The following is a 20,227-nucleotide window of genomic DNA, read 5'->3' as shown; positions in this document are numbered from 1 at the left end:
ATTCCTACAAAATCCCAAAATCATTAAACTTAGCTTCATATTTCAAACCTAGACTCGCAAAACACTTTTTTCATAGTGATAGGGAGGAATTAGCTTTTCACAAAGCCAAGTCAAGACTTTAATTAACTGAGACAATTTAAAATTCTGGGAGAATATTTCATTTGTTTGTGCCATGTATACTAGGATGGCTGGAGACCTACAATTTAAACTTTAATATACCCTATCAACATTTTCTCCAATGTTTCTGTAATAAGTTTCCATGGTGTGTTCCTACCATTCAAAGTTCAACCTCCTAACAGAATGATGTGATCTCAGAGTTGGGAATTAATATCCAACAGCACGTGGTCATATAGTTAAAACAGAGCCCAATTGTTCATCGGCATTCTTGAGTACCTTGGTTTTCATTGCTACAAATTTCACCTTACAGAGTCCCAGACCTTGATCCCAGAATTATCACAAATTTCACCCCTTTCATACCTGACCTTGGATGCTCTGGCGTTTCACACCTGTGACAACAGGTATAACAACTCTCGATTCGGATAAAACAGATGGAATTTTAAACACTGCTCAGGCTTCTTTAGTAAATTCTTATTATGACTGGCCATCCCAGCCAGAATGTCTCCAACTTTTAAGGAGGCATCTGGTATCTTTAAGGCAGACTAGTAAGATAAAAAGCAAGCGGTGTTTGCAGAGTTGACTACGGTCCGCACTCGGATGTAGCCTGGGGATACAGGACAAGCTAAACCTCGGATTGTTTTTAAATTAACTGATGGTGAAGAGAGAAGGCCTAGTCAGCATTTCACAAATGCTGGCGTGAATGCTGCTGCAGGTCACGTCAAGCAAAAGGAAAGAGAAGTTTAAGAACTTCAAGGTTAAGAAGACACCTCTGCTCTCAGCCGCAGTAAGGAAACCGCTGGCTATCTTGAGCCAAAGCATTCGGACAGTCCCCAGGGGTTTAGAAAGGGTGGCGGCCAGGCCTTCCCTTCTGTATTTGGAAGTATTCCAAAACCAGAACGATACAGTGTAGACAACTTAATCAAGGCATTCTGTCACAGATATGATGTGTGGGGATCTCTGACAAATCTGGACCCCCATGATGACTGGATCCAGGATGAATGTTTCCTTCTCATCTGAGAAATCACATTTAAAACAGAGAGGGATTGGCGGGACTATCGTTTCATGTGTTCTCTCCCCCCCCTCTTGGAATTAGGTGCAAAATGTTCAGAAATTGTTCATGCTAAAGCAGACTAGCAGCTAGTAAGTGGAAGAAGTATGACAAGCTCTTCCCATGACAACTGCAGCGAACTTAGACGTCCTCTTCTGTGTATACAGAAAACTCATTGTATTGAATTTGTGATAGCCAATGACAGTCTGGGGACCATATGTGTGTTTTTGGAGACTTTACGGTTGTTTTGATTCCTGGAAATCTCAAGCAACTGCAAAGACACATTCTGGAAACGTGCACAGAGGAACCTCACAGCTCCAGCTCCAGGAGAGAAACACCCAGGTGCGGCGAGGAGCCTTCCAGCAAATACGGCACAGCTTAGTGAGGGAGCAGGATGAGATTTAAGGACTTGAAACACAAACTGAATTCAAGACATTCAAACAGCAACAATGGTTTATATGATAGAAATAGTTAGCCTATATTTTCACAGTTCCATGCACCTTCTTACTCAACTAAGCTAACAGAAGGTTGGGGTTTTAAAAATTAACTTGAATATTGATCCTATTTAATCACAAGCTTGCAAAATCTCTGAGACTTGGCTCCCAGTGGCCAGTGTGAGCTAGCTCTCACCACCTCACTGCAACGCACAGCACGGCCGTCTTAAGGAGACTTTTTAACGAGGTACTAATTCAAAAGGTGTGTCTAATCTTGACACATGTGGGGGGTGCTTGCTGCTGCTGCTAGGGTCTGGTTATCCTGGCTAAGATCTTTCTTTTTTGCCACTGAAGCGGGTGTGTTTCATAAAAAACATCACTGGCCCCTATAGGAAGTCTGAACGTGGTTATGGTTAGTTACTGATTGCCAAGGATTACGAGGAAAACAGTACACTGGCTGTTAAGGTTCAGACTTCTTGAGTCTGCAGTTTGGTCAGCCAGCAGATAGACATCCTTCCAAGAATCCCCACTCCTTCCTGGAAGACCTGACTGCAAGATGCAGGTAAGTAAAAATACAAATTTAACATTAGACAGTTCCGCACAACCTGAGTTTCTAATTCTACCAACAGAAAGACAAAGTTCTTAATTCGTGAGCCCACTGACACAGGCTAAAGCTGTCTGCAAAGTTTATTTCTATACAATATTTTCTAGAAGGTGGCTAGAATTTAAATGTAAAACCTAAAATTATTAATTATGGTGAAGAAAATTAAAATGAAAGGTATATTCTCAACTTTGGAATTTCTGCTGAGAAAAGTAGGAAAAGCCAAAAGCATGCTGAGCTGGGCAGCTGCTCAACAGTTTCCAAAGAATCAGCTCCTTCCTTTCACCTCAGAGTTGCCTTTCTCTTAAACAGACTGAAGCCGGACAGGTTTCAGAAAAATTCCAGAAAATTCAATAAAGCATGTAACGTAGTTAAAGTTGATACATCTAGTTCTTCCAGAAATATGTTTGAGATGGAGACAGATCCAGTCTTTGTCGAATCTTAGCTATCTGACTGTCTGTTTTCAAGTATAATAATCTAGTATACATGCGACATTCAACTTTACTTTAACTGAAGCTTTGCTAGCCAGAATAGTCATATCATCATTTTGGGATCAGGGTTAATCAATTAAGGATCCTTTCCATTTTGAGGAAAACACGCAAGGAATTTCTGGGAAATTTTTTTATATAAACTAAGAAATACCATACTTCTTTTTGTAACTCCTGGGAGTGGAACCTAGTGCTTCAAACACGGTAGGTAAGTGTTCTACCATCTTCCAAGACTATCTCCTATTGCTCAGCCCATACAGTGTTGCCGTGAGTCCATGGTTTTCGAGCTGACCACTTGGTACTGGATGATCAGTTGCTGAGCTTTCCCCGGGGAAGACTTCTTTCCACTCCCAGCACTCCTCAGTTGTCCGGAGTTCTCTGTCTCGGGTTGAGGCTTCATGAGATTTCCTCCCCGTTCCGTGTTAGCAAGCCTGTTGGTGTGTACTCGCTGCTCAGGCTGTGTTTAAGCAGCTGTGTTTGTGAGACTTCCTGAGTGTAGCTCCTCTGACATTTCTAGGAGACCCATCTCACCGTCTTTCTGCCCCTCGTTTGCGATGGCTCCAGAACTGAGCAGCTGTGCTTATATATTTAGCGGACTGTGTGTGTGATTCGTGTGAAAGGTGTGTGTACCACAGCAGATGTATGGCTGTCGAAGCACAACTTTGTGGAGTCGGCTTCCCCTTCTGTCTTTATATGGGTTCCGTAAGTCGAACTCAGGTCCACAGCCTTGACCAGCAAGCCTTCATCTATGGGCCCTCTCTCCCTGCAAGCCGTCATCCGAGGGAAGAAAAAGTCACAGAGAGAGCCAACAGTGTGAGCCTGGGAAAAGAATGAAGTACTTCAGTTGCTTTGGCTACTGTAATGACTGGGAGAACAGAGCGCAGGACCTCAGTTTCTTCATTTTGTAAAGTGGAAATAATCTAATGATCTCACTTAGGGGCATTTGTCACCTGCCACGGCTGTGTTTTGTTTCATGCTAATGAGACCATAGCTCACCAATCCTGACTTCTCGAGGATTGCCCAACAAAGGAGTCATTCGTTAACAATGCTATTTAAATTGAAACTTTAGTTTCTTGAGCTGTGTTGAATAGCACACATGGTTAGTGTTCTCATTGTTCAGGAAATTCTACTGACTGGCTGTGGTTGACACATCATCCCTATGATGCTCTGGAAAGCCAGCGCGCACTGCACACATACATGCTAAACCTTCCGCAATGGACTTTCCCCTCCCATGGACAAATTACATGACTGAGCTCTGTTCTTGGCAATGAGAAAAAGCCACCTTCTATCCATTAATATACTACTGTTCACATTCTTTCCCAAGAATTTTTAAAAAAACAAAACAGGATTTATATTCATTGCCTATGTTATTATTGAATACTCATTCCCACTCAAACTTGAAAAGTTGAGTTTTTCCATAACGTCATAACGTGTCTTTTATCCTTTTATCCTCTGTCTCTTAGTTTATTTTTTAGTGAGTGTGGTGCTGGTGATCCAGTCAGGACCTTGGGTCACTGTCCAAGTGCGGTAACACAGTCTTAGAGCCCTGCCCCAGATAGATGATTTTAGATAAGAAGCTGACTCATCTAAATTACAACTAAAAGAAAGTTGAGCCCTTAATCTGGCAAAGTCCCCATACATTAGACCTTTGATTGAGCCAATTGCAGGGAGTGGCCAAACACCTGTGGTTACCTGGCAACACAGTGCCTTTCACCCTTATCTAAATGAGGAAATTCTGCCTGAATCTTATATATGAGGTTTATGTTAACCTTTCTTTAGGGACCAAGAGTATCCATTTCCTTTTGCCTTGAGAAATATCAAAAAAGAATAGAATTCTCTCGGTGTTAGTTAGCTTCCATCGCTGTAACAAAATACCTCAGACAACCAGCTCGTGAAGAGGAAAGGTCTATTTCGGCTCACAGCTACTGGTCTCCTCACCCCATTGCTTCTTTGGCTGATAATGAGACCCAACGTCATGGTGGGAGTGTGTTGTGAAGCAAACTTAGCCTGTGATGATGAGGGAGGCAAACAGAAAGGTGGGGGGCGGAGTCTAATATCTTGTTCAGATAATATCTTTTAAGAGGCAAAGCTTCTACTGGGAAGGGCAAAATATTTATATTCAGTTTGGTCTTCCCTTCAAAAGTATGGGCCACTCACTGCTCTTCTTAGACTCTTTTTTTGAAATTCGCAAAACACTGTGATTAGAGTAGACCCCAAAAGTTTCTGTGGGTCTCAGGAGAACTGATTCTCTTCTAGCTTCAAAACTGAATCTTTAGCCTCTGTCTGGTCACAGCCTCCAGTCAGAACGACTTGCCTGAGTAATGCGCTACGGCCTTTTTGTAAGCCACAGTGCATTCGTTAGACAAACGACGGTATTCTGGCTCCCATGAGAAAGCCTCTTCCGCCTACACACATAGCTTGGTGTCTGTTGCTGACTTTCTGTAGATGGCTTGTGGAAGGCAGTGCCCACATCTAGGACTCACGATTTGGAGGTGCAGGGATACAAATGCTATCTTATCCCACTGTGGGATTTACTCGGTTCAATATTAAAATAAAACAGGGAGGGGCATACAATCATCTTCCTATGGGTTCCTCTTAGTGATAAAATAAGTTCAGAATTGCCAAGATAGACATGAGGACTTCAGAGTTTTTCTGGCTCTAAGGGTCTTCTGGGCTGATGCTCTGGGAAACTCTGCCATAGAGAAAACCATGAGCGTGGATTAGTGTCTTTATAATCCGTTTTTATTTTAAAACACTTGGGCTTTATACTTATATTGGGAGTCAGAAATCTGTGGCTTTGGAGCCTGTCCTGGAACTCACTCTGTAATCTAGGCTGGCCTCGAACTCACAGAGATCCACTTGAGCTGGGAGCAAAGGTGAGCGCCAGCACCGCCCAGCTCCTATTGCCCATTTTATTGACCAGTGGGCAGATTCTGAAGCAGGCATTTTAATGATGGGCTCTTCCCCTGAGGCGGTCACCATTCCTGAAGGTGACTCATTCCACCAAAACCTTAAAAGCAGCACAGTGTTTGCTAAAGGCAAACGCCTAGTCTTGAGCTCTCAGTGGTTTGCTGAGTTTTGCTAAATTGCTTTATTACCAATAAAAACTCGAGAATCAGATATTGAAATAAAAACCTTATAGATCAGAAAACACAGAGAGGAAGCGACCAGCTGACCTTCTCTTTCTTACTGGAGACCAGCCAGTTTCCTGGCTTTCACAGTTCAGACAGCAGTGAATTCCAAGGTCCTCCCTGCTTCCTGTATTCCTGGTTTCCCTAAGGCTAAACTCGGTCACCTAGTCACTGGCCCCGCCCCCTGATTCAGAGTTAAAGTAGTCTAGGAACTTCACAGTGTGGCCTGAGGGCCACATCTGGCCTTCCTCTTTTTGGGTGCCTTGGAAAGCTAAGGATGATACTTTCATCTTAAATGGCTGGGGAAAGGTTGTTTTAACATTCCACAGTTGTATGAAGTTCAACTTTGCAGTTATAAATCAGGTGGCACTGGAATACAGCCACACTGTTAAATTATGCTCTATCCTTGCAGACTACCGGGTTATGGGTTATGAGAGCCCAGAAGTTGCTACTGGGAGCTTGTGATGGGAAACTATTTACTATCTGGACCTTTTAGTCCATGTCGTCGTCTCCCGTCCCCCCTCCATCCCCCCTCCGTCCCCCCCCTGTCCCCCCTGTGTGTCCCCCCCTGTCCCCCCTGTGTGTCCCCCCCTGTCCCCTCTGTGTGTCCCCCCCCCCAGCAGAGGCAGAGTACCTGAAACCACAGCCCAGCTCTGAGATCATTTCCTCCTTTTTCTTCCTTGACTGCACAATGAAATCACCAATTGTAATTTAGCTGCAGTGGGAGGCGGCCTTGACTATTGCACCTGTCCCCCAGGATTTGATTGATTGATTGATTGATTGATTGATTGATTTTATTTTATTTTAGGTTTTGAGACAGGGTTTCTCTGTAGCTTTGGAACCTGTCCTAGAACTCACTCTTCTAGACCAGGCTGGCCTTGAACTCACAGAAATCCACTAATCTGCCTGCCTCTGCCTCCTGAGGGCTGGGATTAAAAGCATGCGCCACCACTGTCCAGCTGCCCCAGGATTTTATGAGGACCAACACAAATAGGTAAAATGCTTTTAAAAGTCTGACACTCAATAATTACTTTACATATACATATACAATGTGTTGCCTCATTTTTTTCCTGAACCCAAAGCAGCAGGGGCTTATTAATGCTGACAATCATTGTAAGAATTTATGGCACTCCACTAAAATTCACTTCTTAAGGGAGAGGGAGTAAGTGTCTAATGACTCCTAATATAACAATTAGTAGAGTCACTTGTCCATAAAACGAATCCTGTATTAGCTATAAATATTTTATTAGGGACGCATTTTTTGTTTGTTTGGTTTTCAGGCTTGAGCCCTGAAAGAGCTTAAACTCAAATGTGAGCTCAGCCCTGACCATCTAGCTGAATAAAGTTCCCAAACAAAGCCTCAGAACGTCTAATCCACCCGGACGGACTTCCGTGGTAGCTGAAAACAGTAATTTTACCTCCGGAATCAGACACAAAAAAGCCACACGTCATGCTTTTGCCATGTGACAACGAGGACTATTAGAATTTTCGCCACTATTCAGAACTTCTGGGGTTTTTTGGAGTTCACGTATCTAAAACGGGGAGGCGAGAGGTGCTGATGCCTTACCGCTGATTCAAGCCATGGTCTCACACTATAGTCAACCCTATTCATTGAAGTCTTTCTCAAAATGGCAAAATCAAAAAAACAGGCGGGCATGAGACCCAGCAGGCAAGGAGATCTGGGCTCGCCTGAGAGCCCGGTCCCCAGAGGGAAAGAGTGAGAGCAAACCACAGAACTGCTCTGTGCAGTCCTTAGCAGTCAAGGGGGAGCCAACGATTTTCTCGTGGTTCAGTTATACTAAAAAGCAAAAAGAAAACTGTGTGAAGAATTTTCTGAACAATCCAAACGAGTTACATATCCCTTCCAGTAGTGTTCACGAGAACAGTTGTTTCTTTTTGAATCATCCAGAAAATACACCAATTCAATTTTCTACGAGTGATCTGGGTGAGGCTGTCAAGCCTAGAAAATGTGCCCTTCTCCTACCCCACTCCACCCACTTCGCAATCGCACCAGCTACACCCAGCTTAACAGTTGGCAAAGAAACACGCCACCCTCATTCAGAGCTAAATTCCCCCTGCATAGTTCTGAAGTTTCGTCCGGTTTTCAAAGGTGTTTTTCTATTTTGATTTTAAAGTGTCTCTTTCATTCATTATTGAGTTGCTCTTCAACTTTTCCCCTACAATATTGCACAGCGCTCTTATCCCACCCCAACCGGGGTAAAATAACAAATGTACCACAAAATAGCACAGTAAGAAGAAGGAGGGGAGAAAAAACACCCAGGGCGGTGCATGAATGTCGGAATGTGCCACTAGGCCGAGAGGGGAACGGGTCCTGGAGTGTACCGCGTCTGGGGCCCTGGTCACCGTCGGACCGAGGGTCGCGCAGGCGCTTGCCCAGCTCGGAGGCAGCAGAGAGCTGGCGGCGCGCGGGGTGGCACGGAGCGGTCAGGAGTGGGTGGCGGCGGGAGGTGTCCCCCATGGGGCGGCGTGGTGCGCTCCGGGGCGGCTCCGGACGGGCAGAAGGGCGGGCGGAACAGCAGACGTGCAGGGCGGAGGCGCAGTCTGCACCATGGCGTACCCGGGGCACCCTGGCGCCGGCGGCGGGTACTACCCAGGCGGGGTAAGTGCAGAGCGCGGGCTCCGCAGCCTTGATGCTCCTGGGCGAGAGGGCGTCACGGACTCTCGGGAGGAGGCGCTGCCGGGGCGGGGGGATCCCAGTCCCAGATGCTCCCGGCGCGTACGCCTGGCCCCTGATGTCCATCCTCGGCCCCACTGCATTCTTCTGTCCCTATCTTCCTAGGGGCTCTCTTGGGACAACGGGTGGGTGGTTGCGACCCGGGAAGCCCACTCGGTAACTTGGAAATGTGGCGTGAGATAGTGCAGACTGTGTGTTCACTTCCTGCTTTCTCTCGAATGCCCCCAAAGCAACAACAGCCATCTTGATCTAGCACAGTCCTGTGGTCACTCTCTTGAACAAAAAGTGACAGGGAGACCAAAAAGTCTAGAGAAATGAACTGGAGCCCTAGAGAAAGACCACCTCGCCAGGTGTTAGGGATGTACTGTCAGAGACAGAGGACCCTCATCTGAGATACAGCGGTGCCATCCTGCTTCCTCCCAGGCCACACCTGTCAACCCTGTACCAATTCCAGCCTCACTTAGTACTTCAAACGCTTTTAAAACATCGTTTAAAAAAGAAAAAAGAAAAAAAAAAGCAACAGGAAAACCGTCCCGAGCCTTGCTTCGGTTACATTCACCTATGCAACCTCCTAGTTGATAGTTTATGTGGCTTCGCATATAGTGGCATCGCTTTCATGGGAGTCTTATTTTGGACCAACTCGCCCGCTTTTAAAGATCAGTGGAGCGGGGATGGAAGAGCAGGGTGGGCCACTGTGCTGGAGTGTGAGGTCGTGGGGAGGGAGATCCTGTGCTGCAAAATTGTGCAAAATTGTGCATGGTGACAGAACAAACTAGATTCGGTTCTGATGCTTTTGCGTTTCCTTTAAGCAGTATGGAGGGGCTCCTGGAGGGCCAGCGTTCCCCGGACAAACTCAGGATCCGCTCTACGGTTACTTCGCTGCTGTGGCTGGACAGGTTAGACCTTCCTTTGAATACTGAAGCATTGTTACATCTGTTTGTGTTGTCATTCAGTGCAGTGGCAGCTAAACGAACTTCACCATGGAAATGAATCCCTTTGCCTGGGCCAAAGAAGGAAAAGGAAAGGAAAGCAAAAACCTTCTTATTTTAGTCCTGAACGAAGTTGGACAGAGAACATCTGTATTCATGCTAGATCAGTTCACAACTCACCTTGTGACTGAACGAGGGTTCGGTTGAACCAAAGGGGGGTTATAGACATACTTTGGAGACCTATAAAGTAGAAAGATGCCTGTAGAACCATATAGAGTAAAGTTGCATTCGGGGGGAAGAAATTCAAGTTCTGAACATAAAACCTCTGTTTGTCCAACCTAAAGACGTGTCTTAGTAATTTTGTAGCCTAATTATGATATCTACTTTCAGTTGGAGTTGATAATTAGCCATGTTCTCCCTTAGGAGGCAGAGAAGTGTAAAGAGCCACAGGCTTCCGGGAAGGAGAGTTACTGTCTGTATTTGGAAGGTGACCTCTCTCCCTACTGTAGATGATCTTCCCCTGCTAACATGTCTATCCTTATTAAGTATGTGGCCTGCTGACCCAGAGAAAGAGTCAGGACAAGTAGTCAAGTCCTGAGTCCCACTTCCCTCCCTGTGTGACAGTCTAGGCTGCTGGGAGGAAGGACAGTTGCTGGGGCCAGCGTGTCAGGTCACTCTGTGTTTGGTAAATGTACCCTTGACGTCATCCAAGTGTGTCCAGAAGGGATGCTTATCCCTGCCTGTTCACCTTAGACTTGTTTTAACAACAAGAGCCAGAAAGAATGGAATCAAGATCTGGTAAAAAAAAAAAAAAAAAAAAAAAAGAAAAAAAATGCTGTAGATGTGGTAGAATATGGTAAGCAAAACCCTCAGGCCGCCTCTGAAAGTGGTACTCTAAGAAACACAGCGCTGAGAATTTGAATGGAAAATTGAGTCAAAGGCTGGGAGACTTTCTTCTCGAGTATCTACTTAATCTGTTATTGATCTGTGTCTTTGAAACCACAAGACATAGCACACCTCAAGCCCAGCTTTCTTAGATTGCTGTTGTCTCCAGCGTGTAAGTGACCCCGCCTGCTTGGCTTTCAGCAGCCCTGGCCTCTATTCCACACATTCGTCATTAGTAATTCCAAATTATTGTTCCTTATTTATAACATAATGGCTCTTGCCAACTTAGATTTATGTGTTTTATTTAAAATTCTTAAAAATGAGACAGTTTTGACCTCCGTCAGCCAATAAGAAGGTCCGAGCCTGCCATACGTACCATATGTCTTCTGCATACAATTGTGCTCAGAAAACACTGTCTCCTACGCCATAAGCTGGTTCAAGAGTGAGCTTTTTTTTTCCCCTTGAGCCAGGCCTTGTATTTATTGATGCCTGGAAGGTCTACTTTATACCCTTCTTCCTCTCTCTCTCAAAAAGGGGTTGAAGGATATGTCTTTAAACAATCCCAAACTAATTATATTTATAATGATTAGTTTTGATCATTTTTTTTGGCTCAAACTGAGTAGAGACTGTCCGCTATGACAAATATTTTCTCATCGTCAAATTCTTTTTGGAATTAGGGTACGGTAGGGAGAAGAGTGCCCCATTTTGAAAGGCATTTCTTTTAAAAATGCTACATATAATCATTTTCTCTTGCCCTTGTCTAAGGACTTGTAACTACAGCTCACCGTGTTTCTCCGCTTCCTGTTTTTTGTCTGTTTGTTTATAAGGACGGACAAATTGACGCCGATGAACTGCAGAAATGTCTGACGCAGTCTGGCATTGCCGGAGGATACAAACGTAAGCTCATGGCCCCAGAGTCTTCTAACCATACCCGCTTCTCTGTACTTCAGCTGTGAACTGTGATTGTTCCTTTAAAGAAATCAAACTTTTCTGCTCCACCACACTACTGGTTTTTGTTTTGTTTTGTTTTGTTTTGCATGTGAATTGAGCATAGTTTCTAAGTCGCTAGTCTACCAGACAGGTTAGTGGATTTCTTGGATTTGAGTTCCCTGTGTACAGAAGCCATTCAAACCAGTGGTATAGTTCGGGTGGCCCCCCTGACAGAGAACAAGTCAGGGTGCTGAAATGGAATCCGCCAGATCCGGTATCGTTAATGATAAGTTCTAACAGGTACCATTGACCATTTGCCAAGTGCTTATTCTGTCCTAACTTTGAAGGCATGGAGAGTGGCCAGACCTATAGTCTGATCTCTGGGCCCTTGGCTTGCTACTTGTCAATACAAACGCTTGCTGGCTGTGACATTCCACCTGAGAAGATGTGTTCCTGCGGAGGTCACCTCTTACTAGCCCTTCTGCTCCTTCCTCCATCTTTGCAGACTGGTGTGCAGCACAGTTACCCAGCACAGTCCCACTGTGCCCCTGTCAGTACTGTGCTCCGAGCTGCACATAGAAGGAAACATGGCAGAGATCCTGCATCCTGGTCAGGGTTTATCGTCTCACACTCTGCTGCGTTCTTCTGTTTTCCTTAGAATCTAGCCTTGACCACGCGAAGTTTCTAGGACAAGTAAGAGTGACTTAGCTCAAGTGTGCTCCCTTCTCACTTCTTTTCCACTTGTGAATTAGTCATGACATCAAACTGACACCTCCACTTCCTAGGAAGCTGTAAGTTAGAAGGTTCCAGCTAGAATTCGCAGCTAAGCATTTGCGGGGCCTCGTCAGCTGCTTGAGGCACTGTGCTGGTTAGATGGCCATCTTTAAAACACCCATGTTTCCGTTGTTCCCTGGTCTTATGTGACACTGTGCTGGCTAGATGGCCATCTTTAAAACACTCCTGTTTCCGTTGTTCCCTGTCTTGTGTGACGTCAGTGTCCTATTGCTGTTCCCTGGCTGGGAAATTAATTCAAAAGGAAAGGACCTTTCAAATTTCTGTCATTTTAATTTGGTCCTAAACAAGAGAAGCCCTTTCTAGGGGAGGGGAACTGAACTGTGAGTATTGTATCTAAGCTGTTAATTTTTAACCTCGGGCAGTTGAGGTAAAGGAGGAAGATCTAATGGAGTTTACCCAGTGTGGTGTCTTATCAGTCTGCAGCCTTTCTAAGTAGAAGAGATGCACCAGATTCTAAACAGACTAAAGTGCACTGTAGCCTTAAAGAGCCTTAGAGCGCAGTTCCTGCGGGACTCCATTCTGAGGGCTGGTGAGATGCCTCAGCTGGGCTTTGCCACCAAGACTGATGACCTGAGTTCAAACCCTGGTTCTGCACCAACTCCTGAAAGTTGTCCTCTGATTCTGACACACACCTTACACCCCACCGCACACAGCAAACAAATAATTGTAATAATACATTTTAAAATTTTTATTTGAAAGTCCATGTTGTGATGGCCTTAAACCAATGCATGATAAGAAGACAGTTCCCGAAATGCAAGGTCCATGTGATCTAGTCAATTAGTTAGATGCCACCCAATTTCTGGGCTGCCAAGAGTTCTGAAGTACAGAAACCCTACAGCCAGCCGTCTTTTTAGACCCCGATTCCAAGTCATCGCCCACAGACTTGGAGTGGATGGGGGCATCTGGGTTACTCCAGACAAGAAGCAGCCATCCCTAGAGGGGTCTTGGTGGGGCTTGTTCCGGTCTCCACAGCAGAGATTCTGCTTCTCCTTCCCTTGAATTTGGTTCCTCTGTAAGCAGCTTGACAGACGCAGGCAGAGGAGGCTTTCTTCCTTTCTAGGCCGTCTGCATTGCTTCTACAGCATGAAAAGATGGCGGGGGCATTGCAGAAGCAAGCAACAGCCAAGCAGCAGCGGGGCGGGGCGGGGCGGGGCGGGAGGGGGCGGGGTTAGCAGCCACGCGGGGGCGGGGCGGGAGGGGGCGGGGTTAGCAGCCACGCAGGGGCGGGGGCGGGGCGGGAGGGGGCGGGGTTAGCAGCCACGCAGGGGCGGGGGCGGGGCGGGAGGGGGCGGGGTTAGCAGCCACGCACGGATGGTTTTGAAACTATCTTGAACGGTTGACATTAATAAAAGCTGTTTCCGATGAAAATACAGTGAGCAAAATTGAGCAAGGCCTGTTTGCCTCCCCCAAATTCAGGGGACACCTGTGCTCAGCTTCACCTCACGGTGTGTCCCCTGGCTGGCGGACCCTGCGCCTGTCAATCGCTTGGTGGTTGGCTGTGGGATAATATGTTGGAAAAACTTTAGAACAGAGAAATGGTAATCCGTGCCTGCCGTCTGCACACTTGGGAGGTGGAGGCAGATGGGGTAGGAGCTGGGGGCTGTCATTTACATGGAGCTGAAGGCAGCCTGGGCTACAGTGACACTCTATCTCAAAAAAGCCAAATAAACACACGTAATAAAATGAGGAAACCATGGGCCTATAGCTGTATTGATATTTGATTTAAGATGAACAATTTTTAAGTATCACTCAAACCCAAAATATTCTGTTAAAAAGATAATAACACTTGCTGGGCAGTGGTGGCACACACCCTTAATCCCAGCAATTGGGAGGCAGAGACAGTCAGATCTCTGTGAGTTCAAGGCCAGCCTGGTCTACAGTGTGTCTTCCAGGACAGCTAGAGGCTGTTGCCAGAGAAACCCTATCTCAAAAAAAAACCAAAATAATAATAATAAATAATAATAATAACCCACATTTCTCCTTAGCCTTCTTGAAAGAGGCATACTTCTACATTAAACTGCAGCTCCTGTCGAGGAGTGAGAATTCAGTCCATCCAGCCGCTAATCCCTTCAACCAACCTGTCCAGTCTCGATGGACAGTTACACTGGGTGTACAGAAACAGCCCCACCCAGTGAAGAAGACTGAGATAAATTCTTAGGCTGGGATCCTACCCGCAGGCACATGGTCAGGACAGAAGCGTGTCTGCAGAATTGGTACCTAGGCTGGAGATGCTGTGTGTACATAATTCAGGCAGACAGGACAGTATGTATGGAAGGCAGGGAGCATGGTCCCTTCCATTATGGAAGTCAGAACTTTCCTGTGGCGGTCCTGCCTGGCTGTTGGTGAGCTGGGAAAATTCAAGGATGTCCTCACATGTAGGGGTTCCGGCTTTGACCCTGAGAGCAGAACCCCCTAGAGCCCTCTGTATGGGAGAACACTGCATTCTGTCTACATAATGCTCTGCTCAGCCGAGATCAGGAGTCTATAGGACGTTAGTATTGCTACAGATTTCTCAGATAATGCAAGATCTTAGGAACTGGGGAGAGGCTTAGCAAAACAAAATCAGGGATATTTGTTAAGGAGCCCACGGAGGCCTACAGCTTATGGAAATGACAAGACCAGGAGTAACAGTGGGGCTGCCGGGTGATCCTAGCCCTGTGTTCAAGGTGATTGAGTACTGGGCAAAGGGGGCTGGGGTTCCCACAGGTATCTATAGTATGGGCCAATAAGTGTAGTAAACATTCTACATGTAGTAAACATTTTGAAACTGGACCATGTTTGACTCATGGTTCCACAAAACTGGTATAAGCCAAACACCACAAAATGGTGAGGGAGTAGCATGCAAAATGGGTAGCATGTTTTAAAACTCATGATTTGAATGATTCCAATGTAATATGAAATTCTGAAAAACTTATTCATGTACTTTCTCTTTACCAGCTTTTAATCTGGAGACTTGTCGCCTTATGGTTTCGATGTTGGATGTATCCTTTACCTTGATGATTGTCTAGTGTTTTTCTGTGGTGAAAATAAATAAAAACCTATCTTTCTAAAACAAGTCATCTCAGGATGAATAACAAGTAAATACAAAATAGCAACCACCACCGAAAAGCTTGGTGAAATGACAAGCTGTTAGGATGTAATTTGGTGTGGAAAATAGGCAGGAAGTTTAGCAAACAGAAGGTTGTTCAAGATTGCACAAGGAGCCAGAGGTGCCCTGGCTCAGGCCTGTAATCACAGCACTGGGGATGCTGAAGCAGGAGGATCACTGTGAGTTTGAGGGCAACCTGGGCTATACTCTGAGTTGGAGGTTAGCCTGAACTCTGGAGATCCTTCCTCAAGAGAGAGGTGGGAGAGTGTGTGTGTTAGTTCAATAAGGCATCAAAGGAGATAAGAATGCCGGCCAGTTGTGAGTCTTAGTTTGACTAGTGTGTCACCCAGCCAGTTGTGAGTCTCTGTTTGACTAGAATGTCACCCGGCCAGTTGTGAGCCTCAGTTTGACTAGTGTGTCACCCGCGGTACTTTCCACTGCAATACATTTTCTTCCGGTGAAATCCTTGAGTCTGAGAGCTTAGCAAGGCAATATCAGGACCCAAAACCTAGAGCCCCTTGAAGTGCGCCCAGCTCCTGTAAGAAAATTGCGTCTTACTTGGCTCCCAATGCCATGACATCAGGTGTTCGGAGCGTTAAAGCCATAGGCCACTGATGACGTCAGTTATCACTAATGCTTTATAGCATAGCAACAAGAATTTGCCATTTTTGTCATTTTGCCATTTTCACAGAAAGAACATTGCGTTCCCCTCACCTTCTTCTTTCTCTCATGAAATCATTAAGCTGTGGAATAAGACAGTTCTGGTCCTTGACTACAGTCCAGAGAGATATGTCTGGCACCATGGGATTCAATGAATTTAAGGAGCTCTGGGCTGTGCTGAATGGCTGGAGACAGCACTTCATCAGCTTTGACAGCGACAGGAGTGGGACAGTGGATCCCCCGGAGCTGCAGAAAGCCCTGATGACGATGGGTTCGTATTCCCAACTAGATCTCTCTATTTACTGCTAGCTGCGTTTTCTTTCCCTGTGAGTGTGTGCTAAAGAGCTGAAGGCAGTCCTTTATTTCGATTGTCTATTTTTAGTGTTTTTGTTGTTGTTGTTTTGGGTTTCCTTGTTGTTGTTTTTACACGCCTTCAGCTTTTTCTGGCTGGGTGGTTTTTCTGCCTTCCAGGATTCCGGTTGAACCCGCAAACTGTGACTTCCATTGCAAAGCGGTACAGCACCAGCGGCAAGATCACCTTTGACGACTACATCGCCTGCTGTGTCAAACTGAGGGCGCTCACAGGTGTGTTCCCCGAAACCTACCAGCACAGCGGGAGCCCAGGAGACCCTTTTTGTGACATTTCTCATTTCCCCATGCCTCTGAACTTCCATTCTGTCCAGTTTTTCTGTGGGTTTAAGGCGTGCATTGGTGGACCCTTCCCACAACCACTTAGCAAATGGAGCATAACGTGCTATCCAGATATCTTTAGATGAGAGAGTAATTGCAGTGTATTTTATTTCAATGCTGCAGCTAGATCTGTCTGCATTTAAGTGCATTTGTTTCTGGCGCTGCAGTTATAAGCTGCCCACACAGACTGTCAGGTGAATACTGGAGCGTGTGCTACATCCACAGCCCTGACTTGTGCCGTTTCAATTGGAGTGCAGTTACGAGTGATTCTCCTCAACAATGGGACGCTTGAAAAAAGAGTAAAACTAATCAGTTTTGGTCAGCGGGACTAAAATGAGTGGGATATTGGGTCATAGCCGGTTTGCCATGTTACTGACTGTACCCATCTGTTTCTTTGCTTAAGTAGCGTGTGTGTTAGTTACTACAGTATCTGGAGCCCTAAGCCTTCACTGCGGTTAAGGGTCTTGAAAGCTCAAATGCTTCTACTGAGACCGGTCGTTTTTCTCAGATCCACGACCATGGACCACCTTTCACCCATGATATCACTGCTATAATAAATCTTTTAATATTCCTATAGCTGACTAATTTTGTTTGGCCTTATGTTGACTGGTTGTTGAACTTTGATGCTATTGAAGTTTGATCCTACCGCCAAATAGTTAGCTGTTGTGATTTTAGAAAAACCGTTGAAAGAAAAACTACATGTTCCTGTGTTGTTTTGCAGATACCTTTCGAAGACGGGATTCTGGTCAACAAGGAATGGTGAATTTCTCGTATGACGATGTAAGTCTCAGTAAATAAGCGCTAAGTAGAAGACATATTGAACATAAAATGGCATTCCTTTTTGAAGTTACCTATTAAGAATATGGTCATGGTGGCACATGCATGCACTCAACAGTTCGAGGCAGGTGGAGTGCCATGAGTTCAAGGCCAGCCTGTGCTATGCTTGTGAGTCTCTGCCTCAAATAAACAAACAGAAAACAGAACAGGACATGGTGGTTCATGCCTGTAATCCCAACACTTCTGATGATGAGGCAGGAGGATTACTTCAAAACTTCCTTTTATTGACTGGGTCCTATAAGTGGATTTCCCTGGTTACTCTGAGACTGAGTGAAGCAGGTGTCATTATAATGATGTCTCTTTCAGGCTGGGATGATTGCTTGGTTGGCAGACAAACATGAGGACCTGAGTTCAATCCCCAGAACCCCTGGCAAAATGCTGGAACGGCATTTTGTATCCCAGTACTAGGGAGGTAGAGACAGGTTTGCTGACCCTCCAGCTAAGAGTTTTAGGCCAGTGAGAATCACTCTCAAAAGGTGGGCAGTCCCTGAGGCATGACGCTTGAGATTGTCCCTTCGCCTCCACATACATGTCCATCCCGACACAGCATGCACACGCATGAAGTAATAACAAGGCCTCTTTCAAAGAGCGGTTGACAGGTTTCAGTCAGCTGTGTCTTGAGGTGTTGTGCAGATGCAGACATGTATGTGCTCTCACTGTATAAAGCAAACATCACTTAGGTAGCTTACAGCGGTGCTTTGCATACCGGTGCTGTTCCCTGAGATCATAAGGCAGGCACCACTGAAATCACGATTTTAGACCAATTGCTTACAGTGATAACCCGGGGAGGAGAAAAGACGTTGGCATCAGAGGGGACCACTAAAGAGGTTTCTAAACGCCCTAATCTTTGGTTTATTTTTCTCTCAAATAAGAACCGTTGAGTTGGCTTAGCAGAATTGTTGCAGGAATTAGCACTGGGGCTCCTTACCAGTATTTAAAATAAACTTAGGGGTCAGGGCCTAGTGCAGTGGTTCTTAGCTTTTGGGTGGTGACCCCTTTGGGAGGTCTAACAGCCTTTTCACAGGGATCACGAATCAGAGATCCTGCACATCGGATATTTACATGACGATTCATAAAAGTAGCAAAATTACAGTTTTGAAGTAGCACTGGAAATAATTTTATAGCCGGGGGTCACCACAACATGAACCACAACATTAAAGGGTCACAGCATTAGGAAGGCTGAAAACCACCGGTCTAGTGAGTCTGCGGGGAGGTGACAGCAAGGCACAGCCAATACTGATGTTGCTAAATGTGCATTTCTGAGTTGCTGGAGCAGGGCTGGCTTTTCTCTGTGATGCTGACAGAGCAGACTTCACAGGACAATGGTGTCAAAAGTGCCCAGCTAGAGGAGTAGGGTGAAGTCAGTTTGGAAGGCCTCACATGATGAGACAGTGTAAACCTGTTCTTTGTTCTTGTGGGCAAGAGTACTTTTGACCATGACTCTTTCTAGACCCTTAAATACCATTTCGGATTGAAATTCTTTACCTGTGGAAGTGATTCCTCCTTCCCATAAAATGAGGAACTCATCGGACTTTACAATAGAAAGTCCCCCTGCTAGGAAGACTCTTCCCACCCTACGTTTCATTTATGCATAACTTAGAAAGTTCAGATTTGTGTATTCTTGTTTACCCACACTGCCAATGGAAGCTGCCCACAGGGAGGCGCCGGCACCCTCGGTATTCTGCAGTCTGTAATGTAACACTGATTTTCCCCTTTAAGTTCATTCAGTGTGTCATGACCATCTAAGTCAAGAGGACGCTGTCTGAAAATCCTCAACATTCCCACTGGAGTCCGCCCTTGCTTTCTCCTGGCCTTCAGTGCTGTGTGCAGGTTCCCACCAACGCTCCCCGACAACCGCCGAATGGGATCATGACTTTATATACGGCTGAAGCTTCATTTTTAATTTTGATAATAAATCCTTGAAGTTCAATAACGTAAGAACAAGTCTGTTGTACCAGTCAGAACCTCCTTGAGCCATTATTAACCATGCCTTATTTTCCTGCTGTCTTTTATATAAATTTAAGTATGGAAAATATTTAAAGCAAATTATATATTTTCTCATGAGATATGCAATCTTTTCATCAGGCTTAGCTGCTATTATTCTTTCTTGCCCTGAAGAATGTGGTTAAATGCTTTGTGGGGGGTATTCTTATATAAGTGACGTAGATCCACGGGGGTGCAATACAAACCAGTGCGCATACTAGAAAGAAACCATACGAGTTTTAGAACTCACAGGTTTGAAAGCCTTGAGTGGACAGAGATACTGAATGACTATCGTCTGCCTCTTTAAAAACCTAGAGATAATTGGAGGGGCAAAAATACTATCACCATGTCCTTCTTTGTCATCCATCCAAACTTTTGTTCATTATACTTAAAAGCCTTGTATATTATAAGCTTAAAATTGCCAGAAAAAGACTAAAGGGAAATAAAAATGTATTAACTGCTTATATTTGACTAATGGGTTTCTAGATGACTTTAATTTCCCTGATGTATTTCCCTATCTCACAAATTTTTATAATGTATATGCTTCCATTTTAAACCGGATATTGGGGGTGGAGACAGCTCAGTGGTTACGAGCATGTGCTAATCTTACAGAGGACTCCAGTTCCCAGCACCCATGTTGGCCTCTTCAGGCACCTGCATTCAGATGCACATAAGTGTCTATGCACACACATAATTATAATAAAATTATAATAAAAATAAAAACCAGATGGGATAAATTTTAGAACATTGCTAACATTCATTTTTAAATGCCATGTATTATTTATTGACACATATACAAGAAAAGAACTGAAATGAATGAAGCAATCGTTGTCCTGGCTTAAACCACTGGAGTAGGATCTCCCCACTAAATTTCCAAGTCTTCTACAGTCAGGTTTTGTACACACACACTTGGAAA

At 45.1% G+C, this 20,227-nt stretch overlaps 1 protein-coding gene across 4 annotated transcripts; it reads left to right on the top strand.

Moving 5' to 3' along the window:
- Nucleotides 1-2,001: 2,001 nt before the first annotated feature.
- On the top strand, nucleotides 2,002-19,775 carry Sri (sorcin). 4 transcript variants are annotated; one of them, XM_048433622.3, is made up of 8 exons: nucleotides 2,002-2,161; nucleotides 9,327-9,410; nucleotides 11,156-11,225; nucleotides 14,991-15,034; nucleotides 15,925-16,072; nucleotides 16,273-16,386; nucleotides 17,213-17,271; nucleotides 19,048-19,775. In XM_048433622.3, the coding sequence occupies exons 1-8, from the start codon at nucleotides 2,156-2,158 to the stop codon at nucleotides 19,072-19,074; spliced, it is 552 nt and encodes a 183-aa protein (XP_048289579.1). In that variant the 5' UTR covers nucleotides 2,002-2,155; the 3' UTR covers nucleotides 19,075-19,775. The 4 variants fall into 4 exon arrangements, with proteins under 4 accessions (XP_048289579.1, XP_048289578.1, XP_048289577.1 ...); XM_048433621.3 differs by having other exon boundaries at nucleotides 2,004-2,161; nucleotides 9,324-9,410; XM_048433620.3 differs by lacking the exon at nucleotides 2,002-2,161 and adding an exon at nucleotides 8,306-8,439.
- Nucleotides 19,776-20,227: the final 452 nt, after the last annotated feature.

Source organism: Myodes glareolus, chromosome 27, assembly GCF_982192425.1.
Source record: "Myodes glareolus chromosome 27, mMyoGla1.1, whole genome shotgun sequence".
Classification (NCBI taxonomy): Eukaryota; Metazoa; Chordata; class Mammalia; order Rodentia; family Cricetidae; genus Myodes; species Myodes glareolus.
This window is presented reverse-complemented; position numbering and strand designations above follow the sequence as displayed.